Below are 26,562 nucleotides of genomic sequence, written 5' to 3'. Positions count from 1 at the left end.
TTGTGACACGGGGGGAAGCAAGGGTAATTAGGGTGCTACCTCTCTGGACTGTACTATGTGATGTTGAGGTAGAGGAAGAAGAGAAGAGGTCACTTGAAGCAGCACTTGCCATTCAATGGAGCACCTGCTCTTTCTGGCCCTTATCAACAAGGCGTATCTCTGTGCGGCTGCCAATGAAAGGGAGTGGAGTAGCCCGTCCAGTAACAAAAGTTGTCAGTTGTCTTCGGATAGGACATGATGGTGTTAGTTCACCAGTGCTTTCGCTAACATTACCACCTACCCCACGTATACCTTGCACATCAAGCCTATTACCCCTTCCACCACGACCTCTCTTTTTCTCACTCATGTTGCTCAGATAGTGTGGTAAGAGCACATTATTAGAAAAACAAAATTAGATTTTTTCCTTTGCAACAGTTCTGCACACACCTGAATTTCGGTGGCACTATATAACATAGGAGATATTCTCCAAACTATTTCAAACTGAGATGTCCTCTACTGTATAATGTTACTAACAGAAGAAAGTATTTTTTAGTGTGATTGAGGCCTATAAAACATACGAGATATTATTTAAACTATTTCAAACTGAGATGTCCCTGATGTATAACGTTAGGAACCAAACAAAGTATTTTTTTTTACTGTGGATGAGGCCTGTATAAAATGTGAGATATTCTAGAAACTGTTTCAAACTGAGATGTACCCTCTTGTACGACGTTAGGAACCGAACAAAGTTTTTTTTTTTACTATTGATGATGCCTGTATAACATAGAATATATGCTCCAAGATATTTAAAACTCAGATCTAACCTGCTGTATCACGTTAGGAATAGCAAAAAATAGATTTTCTTACTCCTCACAAGCTCTGCATACAGCTGAATTTCACCACCACTAAAGGACTAGGTGGCTTATAGCAGAGTGTATCACATTTGTGACAGATAAAAATATTTTTTGTAGTCTGGCTAGCAACAGGAAAAAATCATTTTTTTTTTACTTTGAAAACAGCTGAACTTCAATGCCACTAATGTAGTAGGTGACTTCCCGCTTCTGTCTGGTTGTCCGGGGCTACGTGTCTGTGTGCCTCACTTCCACCCTCCTCCATCATGACGTTTCTGGTGGGTGAGGGCGGATGTGACATCTGACACCGGCTCCCGCGACTTCTGGTTAGCAGCGTGGCAGCTGTGAGCTCCGCTCATAGCCGCATTGTAAGGGACCTATATATAACCCTGGCCTGGCATCTTGAGCAATACCCCTCCGAGGAAGTGCACAGCGAAACGCGCATCAAGGGAACAATTTTGTAGGATATTTGTCACAATTATATTTTATTAGTATGTGGAGTTTGGTCTAATACACTCACACATTTTGGGATTTGCCCATGTATGGCTGTATTGCTTTAATGTCATATTATGAATGATATATATGGATCACATACCAATCAGTGAATAATGCCTGTATGGCTAGCCTTAGTCTGAATTTCTCCATTTAAATTTTATACTATCCTGTTTTAATAAATATATTAATAAAGTTGATTTTAGGATTACTTTGACTTTTTGCTCCAGTCTTTTGCATAGGTTCTATTAATTATGGGAGTGCCAATATATTTTTGGTCTACATAAATATAGCCACTAAAATAGTAGGTGGCTTATAGCAGACTGTATCCCGTTTGCAACACAAAAAAATTTTTGGTAAACTGTGGCTAGAAACAGAAAAAATACATTTTTTTACTGTGCATACATCTGAATTTCACCCACCAAAAATGACAAACTGGGCTAACCCAGCTTGCACTATCACATTAGCAATAGAGATGAGCGTTGTTCTACTCGAACTGTTCGCCAATCTCAAATTCGAGCTGTTTTGGGCGGTGTTCGAGCCGTTCGGCGAACACGAACGATTTGAGAAAAATTCGGCTGTTCGAGGTTATGTTCGATAACTGTTCGTGCACCAAAATCATAACTGGATTTTTTCTCAGTAATGATGAAAATTAATGTTAATACACAGTTTGAGTGTACAGCGGGGTGGGGGGAGAGGCAGGGGATGGATCTCTGCAGGAATAATGAAGATCTTCATTTTTTTTTCTCTTTCCCGCATTTACAGTGGGGAGGTGCAATCTGTCAGCCTATCAGCAGCGCACACACGGAGCGAAGTGCTTTTTTTCACACAAGCAAGGGCATGTGTCATCGGCAGTGTATGTCACATGTCCTTGCCCTATAAGACCAAGCCATTTTCCCCGTCGCCACCATTTTCTCACTGCTCCAGCTGCTTGTTAGACGGCACCGCTGTTGCTGTGTGCGCTATACCTTGTTAATTTCAAGCCAATTTTCACACAAATCTACAGATAGCTTTGGAGTAGGGAATAGTTGTGATTGCAGTCCTTTTAAGGACTAGGTTACATCATTTCCTACGACTTTTATCAGGCAGGTCTGTGCTCTTAAATAGATAGATTGTGGGAGTAAAGACTAATTGTAATTGAAGTCCTTTTCAGGACTAGGTTACATCAGTTCCTATCAGTTTTTGCCAGGCAGGTCTGTGCCAGTGCTGTGCAAGTTTTTTTCACAGCATTTGGCTGAATCTAGCAAAGCTAATCCTTTTTGGCCTATTGCAGAGTGTGTTAGTCAGTGGAATAGCTTATCTGTGTTGCAAGATATACCACCTGTGTATAGAATACCAATTTTTTTACTGCACCTAGTGAAGTAAAATCTTTTGGGCATAGCATCATTCTATTACTCCATCTATACTGACCTCCATCAGGTTGCAAACTGAATATAATTTTTTTCTGCATCTAGCTCTGAAAAAATATTTGGCCTTCTAGCAGTGTGTGGGACTTGTTCTATTAGTCCATCTATACTGACCTCCATCACGCTGCAAATTAAAAATAATTTATAACTACATCAAGCTCTGAAAAAATATTTGGCTTTCTAGCAGTGTGTGGGACTTGTTCTATTAGTCCATCTATACTGACCTGCATCAGGTTGCAAATTAAAAATAATTTATATCTGCATCTAGCTCTGAAAAAATATTTGGCCTTCTAGCAGTGTGTGGGACTTTCTCTATTAGTCCATCTATACTGACCTCCATCAGGTTGCAAATTCAAAATAATTTTTATCTGCATCTACCTCTGAAAAAATATTTGGCCTTCTAGCTGTGTGTGGGACTTGTTCTATTAGTCCATCTATACTGACCTCCATCAGGTTGCAAATTAAAAATAATTTATATCTGCATCTAGCTCTGAAAAAATGTTTGGCCTTCTTGCAGTATGTGGGACTTGTTCTATTAGTCCATCTAAACTGACCTGCATCAGGTTGCAAATTAAAAATAATTTATATCTGCATCTAGCTCTGAAAAAATATTTGGCCTTCTAGCAGTGTGTGGGACTTTCTCTATTAGTCCATCTATACTGACCTCCATTAGGTTGCAAATTCAAAATAATTTTTTGTCTGCATCTAGCTCTGAAAAAATATTTGGCCTTCTAGCAGTGTGTGGGACTTTCTCTATTAGTCCATCTATAATGACCTCCATCAGGTTGCAAATTAAAAATAATTTTTATCTGCATCTAGCTCTGAAAAAATATTTGGCCTTCTAGCAGTGTGTGGGACTTTCTCTATTAGTCCATCTATACTGACCTCCATCAGGTTGCAAATTAAAAATAATTTTTATCTGCATCTACCTCTGAAAAAATATTTGGGCTTCTAGCAGTGTGTGGGACTTGTTCTATTAGTCCATCTATACTGACCTCCATCAGGTTGCAAACTGAATATAATTTTTATCTGCATCTAGCTCTGAAAAAATATTTGGCCTTCTAGAAGTGTGTGGGAGTTTCTCTATTAGTCCATCTATACTGACCTCCATCAGGTTGCAAATTAAAAATATTTTTTTGTCTGTATCTAGCTCTGAAAAAATATTTGGCCTTCTAGCAGTGTGTGGGACTTGTTCTATTAGTCCATCTATACTGACCTGCATCAGGTTGCAAATTAAAAATAATTTATATCTGCATCTAGCTCTGATAAAATATTTGGCCTTTTAGCAGTGTGTGGGACTTTCTCTATTAGTCCATCTATACTGACCTCCATCAGGTTGCAAACTGAATACAATTTTTTTCTGCATCTAGCTCTGAAAAAATATTTGGCCTTCTAGCAGTGTGTGGGACTTGTTCTATTAGTCCACCTATACTGACCTCCATCAGGTAGCAAATTCAAAATAATTTTTTGCCTGCATCTAGCTCTGAAAAAATATTTGGCCTTCTAGCAGTGTGTGGGACTTTCTCTATTAGTCCATCTATACTGACCTCCATCAGGTTGCAAACTGAATATTTTTTTTTCTGCATCTACCTCTGAAATTATATTTGGGCTTCTAGCTGTGTGTGGGACTTGTTCTATTAGTCCATCTATACTGACCTCCATCAGGTTGCAAATTGAATATAATTTTTTTCTGCATCTAACCCAGCCAATAGTTTTGGCCTAATACCACAGTTTGGCCACTCAGCTCTGCTCGGTTCCCATCCATTGTTTTTTTGTGCAAACAACTCCAGAGTTGTGAATTAGTTAACCACCAAAATGAGTGGAAAAAGGCCTGCTGCTGGTGGAAAGGGGAATAGGCGTGTTGGGAAGGGGAAAAAAGGTTGTGTCCGTGGGGTAGGTGTTAAAGCAACAGTAACATCTGCAGAAGAAAGACCATCTTCCAGCCAAACTAAAATGTCTACTTCTTTTAGCGGACAATGTGATAAGATCCCTTTCTTACGGCCACGCCAATCGCTACAAATTCCAGATGAGGCACAAATACAGCAGGTGCTTCAACGGATATCAAGTGCTCCTTTAAGTGGGCTCTCCTCCACATCAACTTCAACATCACAAATACTCCAGTCCTCAAAGGTGTCACCCCAATCGCACTTGCTTCCTCACAGCTCCCAAATCTCCAGCTGCCCGTCTGAGTATGAGGTAGAACAGATGGTTGAGTCTGCAGAGCTGTTTACTCATACTATAGCCTGGGAATCAGAGGTCGACTCCAGCGCTTCTGTGAATCCAGACGAGGAAATGATCTGCACTGATGCCCAGAATCTTTATGAGTCGGATCCAGGACCAGACGCAGAAGGTTCTGACCATAATGTAGACCCTCATTCCCAAACTGTAACTCCTGTTGGTGGAGACATTGAGGAAGACGATGATGAGACTCAAATACCTGATTGGAGCGACAACTTTAGTTTTTTGTCAGGGCAGGAACAGGTTGGCTCTGAGGACGACGGGTGTGATAACGCACAGGGTGTTGATGATGAGGTTGGAGATCCCACTTACTGTAAACCCACAGTCAGCCAAGAGATGAGGTCAGCAGAGGAGGTGGAGGAAGATGCTAGTGACAACGAGGTCAGGTTGCACCTTCCTGGACAGAGACGTAGTACTGGAAGCACGTCAACAACTGCATCCTCAAACACAACTCTGCCTCTCACCACAAGTCGTGGTGGCTCTTCAGGTCGCATGGGTGCTAAGCCTTGCATAGCCTGGGCATTTTTTCAGATCGATAAAGATGACCCAACTAGTGTTATCTGTAACATTTGTCAGCAAAAGCTAAGTAGAGGCCAAAAAATACATAGTTTGAGTACTTCATGCATGAACCGGCACATGGACATGAAGCATAAGTTGCAGTGGGAAGCTCAGTGTGCTACAATGCGGTCTAGCCGGCCGGGCCAACCACTGTCTGCCATATCTTGTGCATCTGCGGCCTCTTCATCCTCTGTGACTGGGGGACAGCAGTCACACCTGTTTTGGGGCGCAGACCTGCCACCTCTTTACCCGCAACAGCCAGCGTGATTGGCAGGTCATCATTTTCTTTGGAGGTGGTAACACCAGCTGGTGTTGAGCGCTGTCCGACATCGATAGCACCACCTTTGGATCAAGGCAACCTAACATGTCCGCCTGCGTCCTCCTCACACACCGGCAGTTTGCCGGGGACACCCTTATCAACCCCGTGTAAGCACAATAGCCAGCCCTCGGTCCCTCAGATGTGGACAAGTAAAAGACCCTTTCCTCCTAGCCATGAGAAAGCTAAGAGGTTGAATTTCACCATCTGCAAGCTCTTGGCTACAGAAATGCTGCCTTTCCGCCTGGTGGACACAGAGAATTTTCGAGACCTTATGTCCGTTGCAGTGCCCCAGTACCAGATGCCCAGTCGGCACTACTTCTCAAAGAAAGGTGTGCCTGCGCTCCACCAGCATGTCGCACACAACATCACCGCTTCTTTGAGAAACTCTGTGTGTGACAGGGTGCATTTCACCACAGACACTTGGACGAGAAGGCATGGACAGGGGCATTACATGTCGCTGACTGGGCACTGGGTAACTATAGTGACAGCAGTACAAGGGGCTGCTGTCCAAGTCTTGCCATCCCCACGAGTTGTGCGTCAATCCTCTTTATGTCAAAGTTCCTCCACTGCTTCTGCCTCCTCAACCTCCTCTCGATCTTCCACCTGCACTCAAAGCCTGTCTGGTCATGCCACAAGCTTTCTAACTGCGCAGAAGGGATCCTGCACACCTCCTTACTATGTTGGCAGTAGGGCTCAACGTCATCAGGCGGTTTTTACTTTGAAATGTCTGGGAAATGTGAGTCACACAGCTGAGGAGTTGTGGTCAGCTCTGGAGAACCAATTTCATGAATGGTTGTCTCCACTGGACCTGAAACCAGGGAAGGCCGTGTGCGACAATGCTGCAAACCTGGGTGCGGCCCTTCGCCGGGGCAATGTCACACACGTGCCTTGTATGGCTCACGTGTTGAACCTGGTTGTCCAGCAATTTTTAGCCCACTATCCCAGACTAGATGGCCTTTTGCAGAGGGCACGGTCGCTGTGTGCTCACTTCCGCCGTTCGCATCCCGCAGCTCAGCGACTTACATCTCTACAGAAGTCGTTGGGCCTGCCACTTCACCGGCTAAAATGCGATGTGCCTACCCGGTGGAATTCAACTCTGCACATGTTGCAGCGACTGTGGCAGCACCGACAAGCCCTTGTGCAATACGTTCTGACGTATAGCCTGGGCCAACGAGATCCAGAGGTGGGGCAAATCACGCTGGAGGAGTGGTCTCAGATCAGGGACCTATGCACCCTTCTGCACAGTTTTGCAATGGCGATGAAGATGTTTAGTGCTGACGATGCCATTATTAGCATGACTATTCCGGTAATTTACATGCTGGAGCACATGTTAAACAGAATTCGGAGTCAGGTGGTGGCACAAGAGGAGGTGGAGGAAGTAGAGGAGGAAGAGTTGTATGCAGAAGGGCTAACATCTGCAAGGTCCAGACGGTCGGCAGCACCAAGGCGGCAGGCATGTGAGGGTGGGGGAGATGGTTTTACCAGGGCGCATGGTAGCAGCCAAACTAGTGAGGAAGGTGCAGGAACCCAGGAAGAAGTGGAGGACGAACTGATGGACGACTCATCAGATGAGGGAGACCTTGATCACATTTCTGTTGTGCGAGGTTGGGGGGAGAGGACAGAGGAAGGAAGCATGATTGTTACCTCGCCACCAACACAACAGGGACTTGGTGCTCCTGGATGCGCAACACACATGAGTGCCTTCTTGCTGCACTACCTGCAACATGACCCTCGAATTGTGAGAATTAGAAATAATCCTGACTACTGGGTTGCCACACTGTTAGATCCCCGGTACAAAAGTAAATTTGCAGAAAATATTCCTGCCATAGAAAGTGATGCACACATGCAGGAGTATCAGCAGAGACTGTTGCAGAATCTTACATGTGCTTTTCAACAAAACACCAGTGGTGCACGTAGTGAATCTCACAGTTCCAACTTGCCAACCGTGGGACCGTCAAGTGTTCAGCACTCAAACCGTAACAGAACCACAGTATCTGCTGGTAACATCAATTTTGTGGAATCATTTCACCACTTTTTTAGCCCATCCTTTGCAAGGCCACAGGAGACAAGAAGTCTGACACATAGTCAACGCCTAGAGACGATGGTACAGGAGTATCTCGAAGTAAACATTGAAGCCATGACTGTGTCACTCGACCCTTGCTCTTTTAGGCTTCCAATCTGGATAAATGGCCGGAGCTAGCCACTTACGCCTTGGAGATCTTGTCATGCCCCGCAGCCAGCGTTCTGTCTGAACGTGTGTTCAGCGCTGCTGGTGGTTTGCTGACAGACAAGCGCACGCGGCTCTCCACTGATAATATAGACAGACTCACGTTCATAAAGATGAACAAATCATGGATCCGAAACGACTTTTCTACCCCTGTGTCATCCTGGGGAGAGTAAAAGCTTTATGATTGGTTAAAATCACCCTACCAACCGTTTTAAGCTTTCAAATTACTAATCATGTTTATCTGTATCTTGGCTGGAAAATAATTTGGGCTTTGTAGCAGTGTGCAGCACTGATTCTATTAGGCCATCTATAATAAGCTCCACCAGATTTAAAATTACTAATCATGTTTATCTGTATCTTGACTGGAAAATAATTTGGGCTTTGTAGCAAAGTGCAGCACTGATCCTATTAGGCCATCTATACTAAGCTCCACCAGATTTAAAATTAATAATAATTTTTAGCTGCATCTAGCCCGGAAAATAATTTTGGGGCTCCGAGATGCGCAAGACACATAAGTGCCTTCTTGCTGCACTACGTGCAGCATGACCCTCATATTGTCAGAATTCGAAGTAATCATGACTACTGGGTTCCCACACTCTTAGATCCCCCAAACTTTTCGATCAACCTTTTTATTTTAATAAAGACCAAAAAAATGGTCATTTTTGAAATTATAAGCATTAGCAGGTTATTAGAAACTGAAATCAAACAGTTTTCAACTCAAAACTTTATTCTAGGTGATGTTACATTTTCACATAGGACCCCTTGTTCGAAAGGAGCTTCTGAACTCTCTCGTCCATTGAATTTGTCAGGTTTTGGATGGTTTCTGCTTCAATTGTTTTGCATGAGGACAGAATACCCTCCCAGAGCTGTTGTTTAGATGTGAACTGCCTCCCGCCATCATAGACACTCCTTTTGATGATGCTCCAGAGGTTCTGAATGGGGTAGAGGTCAGGGGAGCATGGGGGTCACACCATAAGTTTGTCCCCTTTTATGCCTATATCAGCCAGAGATGCAGATGTTTTACGTGCAGCATGAGATGGTGCATTATCATGCAAAAAAAATGATCTTGCTGTGAAATACACGGTTCTTCTTCTTGAACCATGGCAGGAAGTGCTGTTTGAGAAAATCCACATACATTATGGAGTTCATCTTTAGCGCCTTCAGGGATCCTAAAGGGGCCGACAATCTCTCTCCCCATGATTCCAGCCCAAAACATTACTCCACCTCCTCCTTGTTGGCGCTGTAGCCGTGTTTGCGTGGGGTGTCCATCAACCAGCCATCCTCCACTCCATCCATCTGGACCATCGAGCGCTGCACCGCACTCATCCGTGAACAAAACAGTTTTGAAATCAGTCTTCATGTAATGTTTGGCCCACTGGAGCCGTTTCTGCTTGTGTGAAGTGGATAGAGGAGGTCGACAGGATGGCGTATGCACAGCTGCAAACCTCTGAAGGACCCTGCATCTTGTTGTTCGGGGGACGTTGGAGGCACCAGCAGCTTCAAAAACTTGTCTGCTGCTATGACAAGGCTTTTTTGCCGCTGCTCTTTTAACCTGACATAATTGCCTGTAGGAAAGAGTCCTCAATTTGCCCTTATCAGCACGCACACGTGTGTACTGTGAATCAGCTACATACTTCTTGATTGCCAACACACTTCATCCTGATCATCGCACAATGTTGATTGTAGTCATGCCTTGACCTAAACACTCCACAATTTGTTGCTTCTCAGCAGCCGACACATCCTTTTTCTTTCCCATTTTGGCAGAAAATGTAGGCTGCTTAATAATGTGAGACAGCCTTCTTAAGTAGTCTTGCCTTTCATTGGACACACCTGCCAAACTAATTAGCACAGGTGTCTGCAATTGCTTACAGTGATATAAAGAGCCCTGACACACATCACCATCAATGAGTTTAACTGACAAACAAACAAATTCTTCCCTTATCACTCCTAAACACTTTTTGCATAATAATTTGGAACACAGTGTACATGTGCTTTTCCACAAAACACCAGTGGTTCACGTAGTGAATCTTACAGTTCTAACTTGCCAACCGTGGTTTGTATGGAGTTGTTCTATAAAGGGCCCAAAATTAAGATAACATAGATGGGAGAGGTCTCTATGAATAGGAATTCCTAAGTATTTGATACCCTGTGAGGGCCAGGCAAAGGGAAAGTTGGACTGGATGGAATCCTATATGGATTTGGGGAGGGAGACATCGAGGGCCTCAGACTTCGCTGCATTGATTTTAAAATTTGACCATGTAACAAAGTGATCTGTTTCAGCCATAACAGCATGGATGGATATATGTGATTGAGTGATATATACTAGGACATCATCAGCAAATAGAGAGCACTTGTACTCGGTGCCTCCCACCTCAATCCACCTAATATTGGGGTTATGGCGAATTGATGAGAGCAGGTGCTCCATCACTAGGATGTATAAGAGAGGGGACAGAGGACATCCCTGCCTTGTCCCATTGGTGATTGTGAAAGGTGATGAAAATGTTCTGATGCACCCCCTGGGCCTTGGGACACCCGGAGCCGGACCCTTTTTGGTGGATGCTGGTGGTTGTAGTCTTCGTGGCGGTGACCCGGTTCCGTGGCTCAGGGTGGTCAAACCAGTGGCGGAACTATTTATGTGGTTTTGATGTTTAAATGTCCGACTACGCCACCCGTGGATTGCGGTCAGAGTGAACCGCCGCTACAGGGCAGACCGCTGAGGCTGGTGTTGTGGGTGCAGCAGAGCGTAGCATAACTCCCCACGGGAGGAGTATAGCCTCAGGGCAGTGTATGCGGAGGATGGGGGTGATGATGCAGGGCAGCAGCAGTAACGACACGGAGTCAGTGATGCAGTCCAGGGCCTTTACTCACAGTTCTTATTATCCAGACCACGTCTGCAGGTAACGGCTGCCCACGTCATACTGTGCTCACCAGGTGAGGGGCTCAGACAACTCCCAGATAACTTTGGAGCGCTTCACAGGACCCCCTTTGTGTGTCCTTTGTCTGGCCTTTCTTATCAACCCTTCTATCCGGCTGCCTCGGGCCTCCTCTTGGTAAACTTGGCGCCAGTTTCCCTGACCCTATGTGGTGCCTTCCTAGCGGGTGTAGCGAGGGGCTGCGCCACATAAAATGACACAGCCTCCGGTTTCTAGCTGAGGGTCGTTTCGTGCCTCCACTAGTTTCGGGAACCGGTCTCCCCCTTTGGCCTGGCCCCTCCACGCAGGTGGATTCGGGCGTGCGGTGGCGACTTGCCCGTCCGCACCCCTGGGATTCCTTCATTCCTCGTTCCTGGAGCCTTCTCCGCTCCTCTTCCTTCCTTCTCCCTCTTCCAGGCGTTTGCCTCTGTAACTAGGCCCACCTCCAGAGCAGAGCTCATGCAGAGCCCCTGTTCCCTGCAACTTCTGCTCAGACTTCTCTGCACTGAACTAAGATGGTGCCCACCTTTTATACTCCCTTCTCAATGCACCCAGGAACTGCTTCCTCCCTGCTCCTGCACTACAGGGTTCCCCTTCCTCAGTGTTCCCTCCCCCCACTCCAGCCAGGGACAGGGACTGTCGTGCCCATCTCCGAGGCATATTGGTCGCCCTGCCCCATGGCAATGTGGTGTAATGCATGCAGGTGTCGGGTCCTGATCCACACTCCATCCTTACCTGAGAGTGAGATATCACACCTCTGGGTGGGGTGCAATACCTCTGTAGCAACCGAGCCCTCAGGGTGCTACAGTTCCATTCATCTTCAGCCTAGGTGACGTATTGTGTTACAGGGCCGTGATTTTGGCTATAAAAGGGTCCCCTAGACCCCTACCACAAGCTTTTTAAGAGAATCATATATGGCGTGCCAGGAGACTCTATGGAATGCTTTCTCAGCATCCAACGAGAGTATCTAATTACAAATTTTTAACTGCATCTAGCCCAGGAAATACTTGGTGCCTAGTAGCAGTGTCTGCTAGTCAGCGGATTATCCCGGCTGTTAAGCAAGCTACACCACGTGTAGTTTGGACACTTAATTTTTTCAAAGGAAATGCTTCGGGACCACGGGATACTCAGTGAAGAGCATCAGGAGGCACCCCAAGGCATAGGGGCTGGGACTGGCAGTAGGATGCCTTGCGGTGGACAGCCGAGCTCGATCCTTATAAAAGATTTTTAACTGCAGCAGCTTTAGTGGATGCTACTGGAGTTGGAATTACGTGGCTGCTGGCATGAGACTTGCCCTCCAATAGATCCTTGTAAATGGATTTAAAGTGTATTCATTCAAATTAGAGAGACAATTTAAATTAAAAAGCTTAGAGCTGCCTCCACCACAGGGGTGCTCGCTCGACCCACCAGCGGACAGGCACCAGTATTGGGAGAGGGGGGCTAGCCGTCAGAGTTCACCGCGGCTCTGGCACAAACCCGGCGACACGGAGGTGGCACGGGCAGGAGCGGACTGAACGTGTCGGCTTCTCAGTTTTTGGATTTTAGAAGGGCATGACATGCCTATATCTCCTTTTACTCCTCCACCTCTTTTCTTTTCGCATGACTATATGTACTTGTCACTTTTCCATGTGTTAGTTGTGTCTTCTGAGCAGTTTGTCAGCTTTTGGACACCTTTGAAGGTGTTTTCTATGTGTTTCTATGTGTTTTTGTTTGCCTGCCATTGGTTTTAACGGTGTTCGAAGGTGTTCGACTAACAGTTCGACGAACAGTTCGGCGAACACACGGGTGTTCGACGAACCGAACTGAACTCGAACACTACGGGGGTGGCTCAACACTAATTAGCAAATAAAAAAAAAAAAAAGTTTTTTGCGCTCTGCACTCAGAAGCTCTGCACTGACAAGCTCTGCAGACAGCTGAATTCCATCACCACAAAATCAAAAAGTGGCCTAAAAGGACTTGCTTGCTTTATCACATTAGCAAGTGCAAAAATAGATTGAAGGTCTGTATGGAGCACAGACAGTACAACCGATGCACAACACTGTTCTATGCCCTAGGCCCTGCTCTTTCTGTGAGAATCTCAGTAATTGCACAAGAAAAAAAAGGGCTGCAAGGTCGATAGAACAGGTACACAGCACAGGACTTATCTATACTATCTGACTTCCACAGAAGTGCCCATCTATCTAGCTAATATCTCTGATTACACAGGAGCTGGATGCAGGAGCAGCATCTATCGCCAACAGTGAGATGCATAAAATGGCGCTGAGAGAACATGTAAGCTCTTTATATGGAGAGGACATGTGATTTCAGCAGCCAATTGCAGAAGCCCTTGTGTCTGGACACTGTGGATGCTTTCTGCACTCTGATTGGCTAGCTGTGCTTTCTTCACTTAAAGTATCAAGGAAAAAAAAATATTACAAGTGTGCCCCTGATCTCACCTGTTCTGAGCTATCCTCTGCCCCTCCACTCATCTAACACTTCCCCCCGCTCATCGTACACAAGCACTATGCTAGCAAAACTGTTAAAAACGCTGTAGTTGCCCTTCAATCATGTTCCCGCACTGATTCGCCGAACGGTGCAGATTTTCCCGAATTTCAGAAAAAAATGCTTGTGTTTCTGATCACTAATCCGAATGTGCCACATTCGTGTCGAACTTAAGTTTGGAGATCGGATTTCGAACATATTCGCTCATCACTAGTTAAGATTCAATGGATAAAAAGTTCTTACAGCCCGCCTGCTTCAGTTAAAAAAATAACTGGAAGAAAAGAAAAAATGGATGCAGTTAGGATGGATAACAACTGAGAAAATTGTTCCACTTCACTCAGATGACAACACTCGATGAAGGATAAGCTCTCCAAAAACAATGGTGTGGCTCATTAAAGGGTATGACAATAACTCATAGGGTAGCAGCCTCTTCTTGATGGTACTTGAGAGCTAACTTATATACTTTTCTCCCATGAATGTTTGGCTAGTAGACTTCAGATTTAGCTGGTCTCCTTAAGAGAAACCAGTATTTCCTTGAAGATATCTTATTTCTTTACTTAAAGGGAATGTCACCCCCAAACTATGTATAAGCACATGTATCTCTTTCAAAGACAAGTCCAGCAATTACTTTACATGGCCAGCCCGTTCCTCCGTTACTGAGAAATCAGTGTATGAATTGATATACAAATGGTTATGTTAGCTGCAAGTCCTCTGTCACTCCAGATCTATTCCCTGTTCACATCGCTTCTCCTGCATGATTGATGGCTCCTTAACATGAAGTCACACAGCACAGAGGCTGTCAGTCAATCCGGAGGAAGTTGTGCCAAGTGGGTAATAGAGCTGGAGTGACTGAGGCTTCAGATCTACCATAGTTCTTAAGCTCCATTTGCATATCAATTCAAATGCTGATTTCTCAGTAATGTAGGAACATGTATATTTATTGCTGGACTTGTCTTTCAGAGAACTACATGCGCATATAAAACGTTTGAGGGATGAAGTCACGATGACAGATTGCCTTTAAATTGAGATCACTTACCTTTATAGAAGAGCCCCTCTGTGTGCGTGGAAACGCTGTATAAGTTGCAATAAATGTAGATGTGTCTGTTGTCATCTGAATGAAGATTACCAGGTCTCCAGATACATATTCAATTTTGATGTTACCGATAGGGTGCATTGGAAGAACTACAATTTGAAACTAAAGAAAAAAAAAACATAGCGAGATGTACAGATCTACCAAAGGTTACCTTGAATCACATAACACATTATGGCACAAAAAAGTTTAGTTCAACTCTTAACTAGATATCAGTCAGTGTCTTGTACAATGTTAAATTATTTTAATTCTTTTAAGTAAGACAACCATTGGTCAAGATGGTGCATTGTGAGGCATGATAATTTTGACCATAGGACCCAAAATACATTGCTTCCACGCACTGAGAGATGTACAAAATATAACTTTAATTAAGATAATTGATAAAACATCTAATAATCACTTCACCAATAAAAGTAGCAGTCAGAAACGTAAATATACAGGGAGTGAAATAAGTATAGAACATGTCACTAATTTTCTAAGGTGCTATTTGTAGCTTTCCACCGGTGATCTTTGGTTCTTGGACAATTTCTCATAATTCTTGTTACTTCTCTGTCTGAAATCTTACGGGGAGCACCTAGTTGTGGCCGATTTATAGTAAAATGATGTTCTTTTCACTTCTGGATTATGGCCCCAACAGTGCTCACTGGAACCTTCAGCAGATTAGAAATTCTTCTGTAGCTAATTCCATCAGTATGTTTTGCAACAATAAGGTTACAAAGGTTTTGAGACATCACACTGGTTTTGCCCATCATGAGATGTTTCTTATGTAGCACCATGGTAATGAGACACCTTGTTATAAGCTTTCCTTGAACCAGCAGACATTATTTGTCACCGAGTGGCAAGATTTCTTTCTAATTACTGATAGATTTCAGTCATTGTCAGGACTTTCCATGGCTTCTTGCACCTTTCTTTTTTTCATGTCTTCAATACTTTTTCCCTGTGTCATTTCTCATTATTACACATTGTGACTACACAGTATTTAATCTTAATTATCAAGGCATCTATTTTCAGTAGGTCAGGAGACATTGTCATATTGTCTGAATTGATATTTGTTGTAATTTATTGTCTAATATCTCTGGCTGACAGGCACGCAGTGTTATTTCACAATGATGATTGGTAATATTCTGATTATTGTACAAGGCCAGCTAGTTTGTTGACCTGCAAAACAGAAGAGGACAAACTATAGGAAGATTGATTAAATTCTCAAACAATGAGAGTTAAACTCATTCCACCTGCCCCCTGACCTGTGAATGATGACATAAACCACAGGTGTGGATATAAAAAGGATCCCTATCTTTCTGAGAGAGAGTCTTCAGGACAGCAGCTAGGACACATGGCTCCATCAAGAAGGACACCAATGTGACTCTACAAGATGGCAGCTTAGGGGACCACAGCCTATGCTGGAAAAACACAGATCTGCTCCATTGGCCATCGCTGAACTCTCAGACGTTTGAAGAATCCATTTTGGGGCAATGAGGACACCTGGCCACGTACCTCCATGGACTGTCAGCATCCTAAGCTTACCGCTACCTCCTCTCTGTGGGTGTCTGCCTCTAAACAGGGTGCCACTGGTTGGGAAAGTTGGCCCTGGAAGCCCCAAAGCCACAGCTGATCTAATTCCGGTGAGCAGTGGAAGGGTGTGACTCTGTAATTTGCACCATCTTGTGTATTTGCTAGGACTGTCCTATATGTTATTGTCTGCTGGTGGTTCAATAAATTATTGCCACACTGTTTTACCTGCAGCCTGTGTTGTCTGAGCAGTATTTTACCCATGGGACACCTCCGTGTCTCCCCACAAATAACTTAATTTTTTAAGCATCTGTGGTTTAATTTCTTTGCCTGCATGGATTGGATAGGTTGCTATTGACATCTGGTGAGAATTTCATGTCAATAGCACCTTTAGAAATAGATTTCCTTTGAAAATTGGTGATAGGTTGAATACTTATTTCACCCGCTGTATTTATCTGAGGAACGCCAGCATCTTCAAAGTGTTTATTTACTAACGGATTCTTAAAAAATTGTATACTGTATGTGCAATTAATAAATAATTCAGCCAATATTTTACTTCTATAATATTGAGACTACTAGTCTAACTAAACTGTGTCTAGATAATTCGTGTAATTTCAGTACGCCCTGCTATAGAAACATTGTAATTAACTGTGAAAAAGATAAAAACAATTACGGTCCCTTTAACATTAAGACACTCTGGAGAGAGATAGGAGTGCACACAAAATAAGGCAAAACTGTCGGGTAAAGGATAAGAGAGAGCGATGGTAGCGCTCTCCTGAAAGTGTTGTGTTACCTCAATAGATGGCGCACATGGTTCATGGACCCACTGTGGCATGACTAAGAAGCTACCTTGGTGTTAGCTGGTGCCTCTAGTGGTGAGGTCAGTGTTGTGCGGCAGGTAGCTGAGAGGTGCCACTCCAGGGCAGTATCTGGCAGATGCAGCTGACCCCAGGAGTCAGAGACATAGATACAGTTTCCTAAAAAGGGCAGGATGGCCATTCCGAACAGGTTCAGACTGTGCAGACAGGACAGCCACTGACACAGGTTCAGACTGTCCTGACAGGACAGCCACTGGGACAGGTTCAGACAGGACGGCCAGTGAGACAGGTTCAGACCCGCAGGTCTCAGTTATCAGTTCTGGTACCACCAATGTGGCCACAGGATACAGATACCGCGGATGCAGTTTCAGGATACGGACTCTGCGGAAGCGGTAACAGGAAACAAGGACTGATGATACAGGGCTAATGGGACACAAGATACGGGAATACATTTAACAGCCTAGGGAAGCGGGACCAAACAACCTAACCGTAACTATAGGAATTGCTCAGCCACCTCCCTAGTGAGTAGGGTGACTTATATACATGATGCCTCAAGATGCTTCCCAGCTATTGGCTGGGAAACACCTTGCAGGTGATTACTTTAACAAAATGCCTCCCAGCTGTCAGGCTGGGGGCATTTTGCCATGTGCGCTCTGCCCCTTTAAGAACAGGGGAGTGTGCACATGTGGCAACTAAGTACACCACCGGAACACAGTGCGGAGCGCACAGAGGAGGGGGAGACAGCTTCCAAGGACACTAATGTGACTGGAGCAGTGAGAAAGCTGGCATCCCAGCATGGTGGGAAGAGTGGAACCATGCAGAGGCACCAGCAGACGCTACATGTTGTATGCAAGCCTAACTGCTGTAAATGTGTGGAGAGCCATTGCTGCTGCCCCGTGGCTGGAGTAAAGCGTTCATCCAGATGTATAATGTCAAAAATGGAACTGTCACATTCCCACGAACGAAGAGTCTGGAGATTCCAAATCAGTTTTTATTAATACAAACTCGTTTCTGTGCGGGATTGGCGCTTTTCTCAAGGTATACAATGCAAGGCCCTACAACATGCTTCACCACACCAGCAAGGTTAACTAAAGCCCAGTAAATAGTCTATATTGTGTAACAAACCACTCTCTGTAAATCCTATAATCTTTCAGTGTTGACCATAATAACCTTTGCATCATTTGTATCTGTGTGTCCTATTTTGAAATGTCTTCCCTTATGGCAACACAATATGGAACAGTTATGACAGATATTACAATGGTTATATGAAAGAAGAAGTTAGCTGGCAGCACTCACTAAGCAGGACACAAGTACAACATTTCCAAGAAACTCACTTGGAGAAGTAACAGCATACAGATAGGTAGACAGCGTCCAACCAGGGGGATTTGTTCCAAAAAGATAAAGTTTATTCTGCCATCAAAAGAACAATGTTTTGTTTTATTATAGGTCTTTAACAAGATAAAGACTTATAACAGGTAGTGGAAGAGCAACAATGGGTGAAAATTCCAGCTGAGACATGCAAGAAGCTTATAGATGGCTGCAAGAAACGTTTGGAGGCTGTCAGCAATGGCAAAGGGTGCGCAACCAAGTATTAATTAGGGGGGCAACCAAGTATTAACTAGGGGTTTCTTCTTTGAAATTGCAACATGGAAGTTGGAAAACAATGTTTTATTGTTGTATTGCTTTGGACCACTAATTAAAAAATCCTGAGGATATAACTTTAGTACATTTCCATTTATTTCTGAAGATATTGTACAGTCTTTGAAAAAGATGAAGGGGTGCCAATAATGGTCATCAGCACTGTAAGGCAAAACTCCTGGACCTTAATACTTAATCTGTAAGAGTTCCTGCCTACAATTTGCCATACAAAACAATTGTGACTAATGTAGCAAAGGGGTCTTACTGATCATGAAGATACCAGGGCTCCAATGTGACTGCTGTCTCTGTTTCCCCATTAGCTTCAGTCCCAGGCTCAGAATTATGAACAGTTTCTGTCTGGAAAGACTAGGACTATATCAATACCCAGTGATACTAGAAATAGGGAAATCTATCATTGCATAGTATTATGGATAATGAAGCTAGTAGTTTTCTTGTTATGGTTGATGTAACAATATAATCAAAATGCAACCCTAAGATAACTAACAGGGAGTAAAAGTAGATTTTAATGGACTTTTTGAAAGCAATCTATGACTTCCCAATACTTACATAGTCGCCAACAACAAATTCACTTTTCATAATATAATCGAAACGAACAATGTTCCTATTGTGAGGGTCTCTGAGATACAGCAGGTGCAAGGCTGATGAAGGGCATTCCTTTTCCTTATGTAATGACAAAAGGATTTTCCCATCACGGGTCTGGAAATCTGAAAGATGGTTGATTGTTCAGTCAAAGTACAAGCACAATAGAATGCAATTCACATATATCACATACCAACTAAGAGAGCAACTGGATCATGAAATCAAACATATATTCTGATGTTCAATTGGATGCCTTAATATCACTCTTTCTATTAATTAACTAAGTTGTCCACTACTTTATATGAACCACCCAATGTATCCCCCCGGGGTCCAGAAGTGTTTTTGAAAATACCTTGCGGTACCTTTTCTGCCTCTGAGCGGCGCTATCGATGGCCGCTCAGAGGCATCACGTGACCTGTCACTGATGTCATGTCAAGTGAGGCGTGACATCAGTGACGAGCTCCCCACAGTTTTCCCAATGAATGAGGAGAGGGCAATTTGGATGTCCGGTGTGACGCGCGGCGTAACCCCACCCACAACCCAGCAGCCACTAGTGGAACGTGGAAGAGGAACCCTCAACTGCAGCTTTGACTTGTCATGACGTCAGCGTTTGTCAGAGCTGGCTGCAGCCGGGGGTCACGTGATGCCTGTGAGCGGCACGTGATGCCTGTGAGCGGCCAGTGATAGCGCCGCTCACAGGCAGAAAAGGTACCACAAGATATTTAGAGAAACACTTATGGGCCATGGGGGGATACATTGAGGGATCATATAAAGTAGTGGACAACCCCTATAAGTTGGTTACTGGTAAGATCCCATGCTAAGGAGATCGCATTAAGATAGAATTACTACTTTTATTTAAGCTCACTGATAACCACAGGTTAAGAACAACCTTGAGTGACTTCATCTATTCCCAACTCAACAATGGACCAATAGGCTGAGTTTGATCTTTCTCTATGATTGATCAGTAGAGGGTCATATGATCATCATTGAGATCATTTTCTGACTGACTCAACAGAGTAAATATGAGGCTACTCATGTGGTTTACAAATTTAGCTAATCACCCTTAAAGAAGTTCAAGACTAGAGATGAGCTAACATGTTCGAAAAACGTTTGTCAATTTCAATTTCAGCACGGACGTTGCAGGTTTGGATTCGTGATTGGACACACGAGCATTTTTACTTAAGATCGGCAAAATTCAGCAAAAGTGCGGAAAATGATTGTGTTTCCACTAAAGTACACTGTGTTCCAAATTATTATGCAAATAATATTTTCTTAGATTTTCCCAAATTACCTATATGAATTGCAGTCATTGTAATTTTCCAGTCAAATAACTACTAGAGTACAATGGAAAGGTTTTTGTACAAACTGCCTATGATAACAGTATATTTTTTAAAAAATAAAACACTCAAAATGCATGTTCCAGATTATTATGCACAGTAGAGTTTTCAACCATTTCATTTTAATAAAGAACAAAAAATGGTCATTTTTGAAATTATAAGCATTAGCAGGTTATTACAAACTGAAATCAAACAGTTTTCAACTCAAAACTTTATTCTAGGTGATGTAACATTTGCACATAGGACCCCTTGTTCGAAAGGAGCTTCTGAACACTCTCATTCATTGAATTTTGTCAGGTTTTGGATGGTTTCTGCTTCAATTGTTTTGCATGAGGACAGAATACCCTCCCAGAGCTGTTGCTTAGATGTGAACTGCCTCCCGCCATCATAGACAGTCCTTTTGATGATGCTCCAGAGGTTCTCAATGGGGTTGAGGTCAGGGGAGCATGGGTGCCACACCATAACTTTGTCCCCTTTTAAGCCCACAGCAGCCAGAGATGCAGATGTGTTATGTGCAGCATGAGACGGGGCATTATCATGCATGAAAATGATCTTGCTGCGGAATGCACGGTTCTTCTTCTTGAACCATGGCAGGAAGTGCTGTTTGAGAAACTCAACATGCATTATGGAGTTTATCTTTGCCCCTTCAGGGATCCTAAAAGGGCCGACAATCTCTCTCCCCATGATTCCAGCCCAAAACATTACTCCACCTCCTCCTTGTTGGCGCCGTAGCCGTGTTTGCATGGGGTTTCCATTAACCAGCCATCCTCCACTCCATCCATCTGGACCATCGAGATCATTTCATGCATGATAATGCCCCGTCTCATGCTGCACATAACACATCTGCATCTCTGGCTGCTGTGGGTATAAAAGAGGACAAACTTATGGTGTGGCCCCCATGCTCCCCTGACCTCAACCCCATTGAGAACCTCTGGAGCATCATCAAAAGGAGTGTCTATGATGGCGGGAGGCAGTTCACATCTAAGCAACAGCTCTCAGAGGGTATTCTGTCCTCATGCAAAACAATTGAAGCAGAAACCATCCAAAACCTGAGAAATTCAATGAATGAGAGAGTTCAGAAGCTCCTTTCGAACAAGGGGTCCTATGTGCAAATGTAACATCACCTAGAATAAAGTTTTGAGTTGAAAACTGTTTGATTTCAGTTAGTAATAACCTGCTAATGCTTATAATTTCAAAAATAACAATTTTTTTGTTCTTTATTAAAATGAAAAGGTTGAAAACTCTGCTGTGCATAATAATTTGGAACATGCATTTGAGTGCAGTTTGAGTTTTTTATTTTTTTAAAAATATACTGTTATCATAGGCAGTTTGTACAAAAACCTTTCCATTGTACTCTAATAGTTATTTGACTGGAAAATTACAATGACTGCAATTCATATAGGTAATTTGGGAAAATCTGAGAAAATATTATTTGCAGAATAATTTGTAACACAGTGTATTTTTAGCATTTGACTAGGATAGTGGTGCTGTATGATGAGCGGGTGGGACGTGTTTGATGAGGGGAGAGGGTGGAGAGAGTTCAGAGGAGCAGTGTGCTTATAATCTTTTTTTTTTTCCTTACCTAATGTTTGTAAATTGTGGCCAGCCAATCAAGGCACAGGAACCATCCACAATGTCCAGACACAAGGGCATGTGCCATTGGCTGCTGAAATCACATGTTCCTCTCTATATAAAGAGCGGACATGTTGTTTTAGCACCATTTTGTCAATATAACAGGTCAGAGAGGCTGCTCCTGACGCTGCTCCAGGATGCTGAGAGATTTTAGCTAGTTAGCTAGGCGGTTGCTTCTAATTCGGACAGTTCAGATAGCTAGTGTCCTTTTGGGCTGAGAAATCAACCTTCCAACTGATTTTTTTTTTTGTGCCACTAGTGAGGTCCACACGAAGGCAGCAGGACCCATGTCATAGAACTTTGTTGTGCACTGCTGCTAATGTTCTCCATGCATGAGTACACTTTTAAAAATCTAATTTTGCCTGTTACTAACCTGATACAGGATGTCACATCTCAGCTTGTCATTTTGTGGTGGTGAAACTCAGCTTTATGCAGAGCTCGTGCAGAGTAAAAAAAAAATATTTGTTTCTATTACTATCGTGATACAGCAGGGGAGATCTCAGTTTGAAATTGCTTTGACCATATATTCTATTATACAGGCCTCACCCACAGTAAAAGAAAACCTTTTTCTGTTACTAACATGATACAGTAGGCCAGTTCTCAGTTTGAAAATGTTTGGAGCATATATTCTATTTAATACAGGCCTCATTAACAGTAAAAAATCTATTTTTTTGTTGTTAATAGCATGTTCCAACCATACTATCTGAGCAACATGAGTGGGAAAAAGAGAGGTCATGGTGTAGGAGGGGAATAGGCTTGGTGTTCAAGGTATACGTGGGGTGAGTGGAAATGCTATTGAAAGCATTACGTAACCAACTCCATCATGTCCTATCCAAACACGACTGAAACCTTCAGTTACTGGACGAGCTACACCACTCCCTTCCTTTGGCAGCCGCACAGTGGTATGCCTTGTAGGATATGGCCAGAAAGATAAGGTGCTCCAGTAGATGGTAAGTGTTGCTTCAAGTGGCCTCTCCTCCTTTGCCTCCACCTCAATGTCACACACTGTACAGTCCACAGAGTTGGCACACCAATTACCCTTGTTTCTCCCAGCATCACAACTTTCCAACCGTCCAACTGACTGTAGAAAATCACAGATGGGTGAGTCTGCAGAGCTGTTCACCCATTCTATGTCATGGGAATCACAGAAGTCTGCTCCAAAGATTCACAGACTCAAGAGGAGGAAAGCATCTGCACCGATGCCCAAATTTTTTTTAGGTTGGATCCGGGGAAGGACGAAGTAGGGTCCGAGCAGCATCCTGACCATTGACACCAGACATTAACCCCCCGGAGAGGTGGTGATCCTGATGAGACTCAAATACCTGAGGCTTACATGGACTGAAATGTGCAGGCAAGACAGGAAGAGGAGGAGAGAGGCCTTCAGGGTGAAGAACATGAAAATAGAGAGGATGATGATGAGGTTCTGATTGCCTTGTCAAAGGAGGTACAGTATATACTACTGTACTTTGTTCTACATCGATGTTGTCGTTTACTGACCTGCCCCTTGGATATGACAAATGGTGGATTAGTCCGAATGCATTGGGCTCCGTTTTTGGCACGACTCCCAACGGGGATACCACTACGTCTTGTAAGAAAAGTGTTCTGAATGGAACCGCCATTCTACCTAAAGATATTTATTTTTTTAATTTTCTTGTCACGACGTCTGGGTGTTGGTAGGCTGATTTTAGATTTTTACTCCAGCCTTTCTTGATTTTAGAAGGGAATGACATGCCTATATCTGTGTCTCCTCCTCCTTTTTCTCCTCCACCTCTTTTCTTTTCCCATGACTATATGTACTTTTCACATTTTCATGTGTTAATTGTGTCTTCTGAGCAGTTTGTCAGCTTTTGGACACCTTTGATGGTGTTTTCTATGTTTTTTCTATGTGTTTCTATGTGTTTTTGTTTGCCTGCCATTGGTTTTAATGGTGTTCGACGAACCGTTCGACAAACCGTTTGGCGAACATGCCGGTGTTCGACGAACCGAAGCTGAACACTACGGGGGTGGCTCAACACTAGTCGTATAGCCTGGATCAACGCAGTACGGACGTGGGGCACATCATGTTTACAAAGTGGGCACAGATTAAGGATCTTTGCACCATCTTGCACAGCTTTGAAATGGCTACTAAGATGGTTAGCGCTGATGATGCCATCATCAGCATCACTATTCCGGTCATCTACATGCTGGAGCCGACTTTGAATAGCCCGTGGGAGAAGGTGGTGCTCCCAGATGAAGATGATGAAGCAGAAGAGGATGCAGAAGGGATAACAATGTCTCAAAGTTCCAGACACAGGTGGCTGCCAAGAGAGGGTGGATTACAGGGATCAAGAGGGGCTGGTGATACCAGACAAACTGTTAGTGAAGGTGCAGGAGCCGAGGAGATGAAGAGAATAATCATCCCCTCTCTGTTGTTCATGTTTGGTGGGAGGGGATGGAGGAAACAGACAACAGTGTTACCCAGCTACTAACACAGCATGGCCTTGCACCTCATGGAATAGCATGAAATCTGAGCTCCTTCTTACTGCACTATCTGCAACATGATCCCCGTATAGTTAGGATTCAAAATATTTCTGACAACTGGATTGCCACTCTGCTAAATCCACATAACAAGGGTAAATTTTGCCAGATGCTTACCGCCCTGGAAAGGGACCCACAAATGCTGGAGTATCGAAACATTCTTTTACACAACCTTAAGAGAGGTTTTCCCCAAGACAGCAGTGAGGCACAGAGTGTGCATCATAGTTCTATACTTCCAACCTCTGCAACATCAATTTGTCAATGCCAAAACATTACCCGCAGCAGCAGTGTAAGTGGCAGAAGCAATTTCTGTGAGTCCTTTTACACATTTTTTAGACCACCTCGTGTATTAGCACAACTGAGAAGAGCACAAGCCTGGCACGTGATGAACGACTGGAGAGGATGGTGCAGAATTATCAAGAGCTCAATATCTATAACATCATGCAGGGTTTGGACCATTTTATATTTTGGTCTTCAAAAATGGATGAGTGGCCTGAGCTCGCCTCTCACGCCTTGGAGGTATTATCATGCCCGGCAGCCAGGCTTCTCTCACAATGTGTCTTCAGCACTGTTGGTGGTGTCTCGACGGATAAGCGCAGCTGGCTGTCGCCTGAAAGTGTGGACCACTTAACTTTAATGAAGATGAACAAGTCATAGGTTTCCAAGGACTTTTGCACTCCAATCTCAGTCTGTACAGACTAGGCAGTTTTTAATTTGCTGCATTGATCTTGCATAATTGCAGTCTGTGATATCTTTAGCGTGGCTTCTGTGTCTGCTATTGCTGCTACTGCTGCAAATGTTAACAATAATTTTTGGAAATGTGAAGTCTTGTGGTTGGGTCTCCATCTGCTGGGCTGGCTATAGTGGAAAAAGTGTCAGTCCCAATTATAATATTGCTACTTTGATGAGATTGATGTCACTTCGGTGTTGTCAGTCCCTAATTTGGGGAAATGTGAGCACTACTGATTAGGTCTTCATCTGCTGAGTTTGCTGTAGAGGTGTCACTCCTAATTATACTCGTTCTACTCTGATGAAATTGATGTCACTGCGGTGGTGTCAGTTCCTTATTTTGGGAAATGTGAACACTTCTGGTTAGGCTTCCATCTTCTGGGTTGGCTGTAGGGGAAGAGGTGTTGGTCCTAATTATACTAGTTCTACTCTACTAAAATTTATGCCACTTCTGTGATGTCAGCCCATAATTTAGGGAAATGAGAACACTCCTGGTTGGGTCTCCATCTTCTGTGTTGGCTGTATTGGAAGAGGTGTCGGTACCCATATTACTGGTTCTACTCTACTGAAATTGATGCCACTTTGGTGGTGTTAGCCCCTAATTTTGGGAACTGTGAACACTCCTGGTTGGGTGGGTCTCCATCTATCTTGGTTAGCTGTAGTGGAAGAGATGTTGGTCCCAATTCTACTATTTCTACTCTGGTGAAATTGATGTCACTTCGGTTTTGTCAGCCATTAATTTTTGGAAATGTTGGGAATAATGATGGGAGAGCACTAAAATGCTTGGGTGCTCGATGCTCGGGTGGATCAAATTGGAATGCTCAGGTGCTCGACCCAAGCTACGAGCCCAATGTAAGTCTAAGGGAAACTCGAGCAATTTTCAGCCGGCTCCATCCGGCGGTCTGCAAAGGGCCTAAAAATTGCCCAAATCGATGGGAACAGTGCTCAAATGACATGGGAAAAGCATGGGGAAGACCCCTGGAAGCATCTTTTCCAGGGTAATGACTTGTCTATAAGGCAAAATAAATATACAAAAACATAAATGCTCCCCCACACCTTGGGCTATGTTCGCACAGCGTTTTTGATGCAATTTTGCACTTTTGCATTGCTTTCAACCAAGACAAATGCATTCACTGTTACATATCATTTTAACATTTTACAACCTTATCTGGACATGTGGTGTGTGACACATCATCAGACACATCCTGTTTCATTTATGATGGAGGGAC

The 26,562-nt window shown here is 43.7% G+C and overlaps 1 protein-coding gene across 2 annotated transcripts in view; it reads right to left on the bottom strand.

Moving 5' to 3' along the window:
- LOC141167151 (uncharacterized) overlaps positions 1 to 26,562 on the bottom strand; it is a 71,710-nt gene that overhangs the window by 18,580 nt on the left and 26,568 nt on the right. For both annotated transcript variants that reach the window (XR_012251405.1, XM_073654539.1), the window contains exons 4-5: positions 19,086 to 19,243; positions 14,500 to 14,658 (exon numbers count right to left, since the gene is read on the bottom strand). Coding sequence is in view for 1 of the 2 variants with exons in the window: in XM_073654539.1 (XP_073510640.1) it covers positions 14,500 to 14,658; positions 19,086 to 19,243 (317 nt within the window). In the remaining variant the exon portion in view is untranslated. The remainder of the gene's footprint in view (positions 1 to 14,499; positions 14,659 to 19,085; positions 19,244 to 26,562) is intronic.

Source organism: Phyllobates terribilis, unplaced genomic scaffold, assembly GCF_046119375.1.
Source record: "Phyllobates terribilis strain yellow unplaced genomic scaffold, ASM4611937v1 Scaffold_11__3_contigs__length_659146591, whole genome shotgun sequence".
Taxonomy (NCBI): Eukaryota; Metazoa; Chordata; class Amphibia; order Anura; family Dendrobatidae; genus Phyllobates; species Phyllobates terribilis.
Note: the sequence above shows the minus strand (reverse complement) of the source record. Positions and strands in the feature narration are given on the sequence as shown.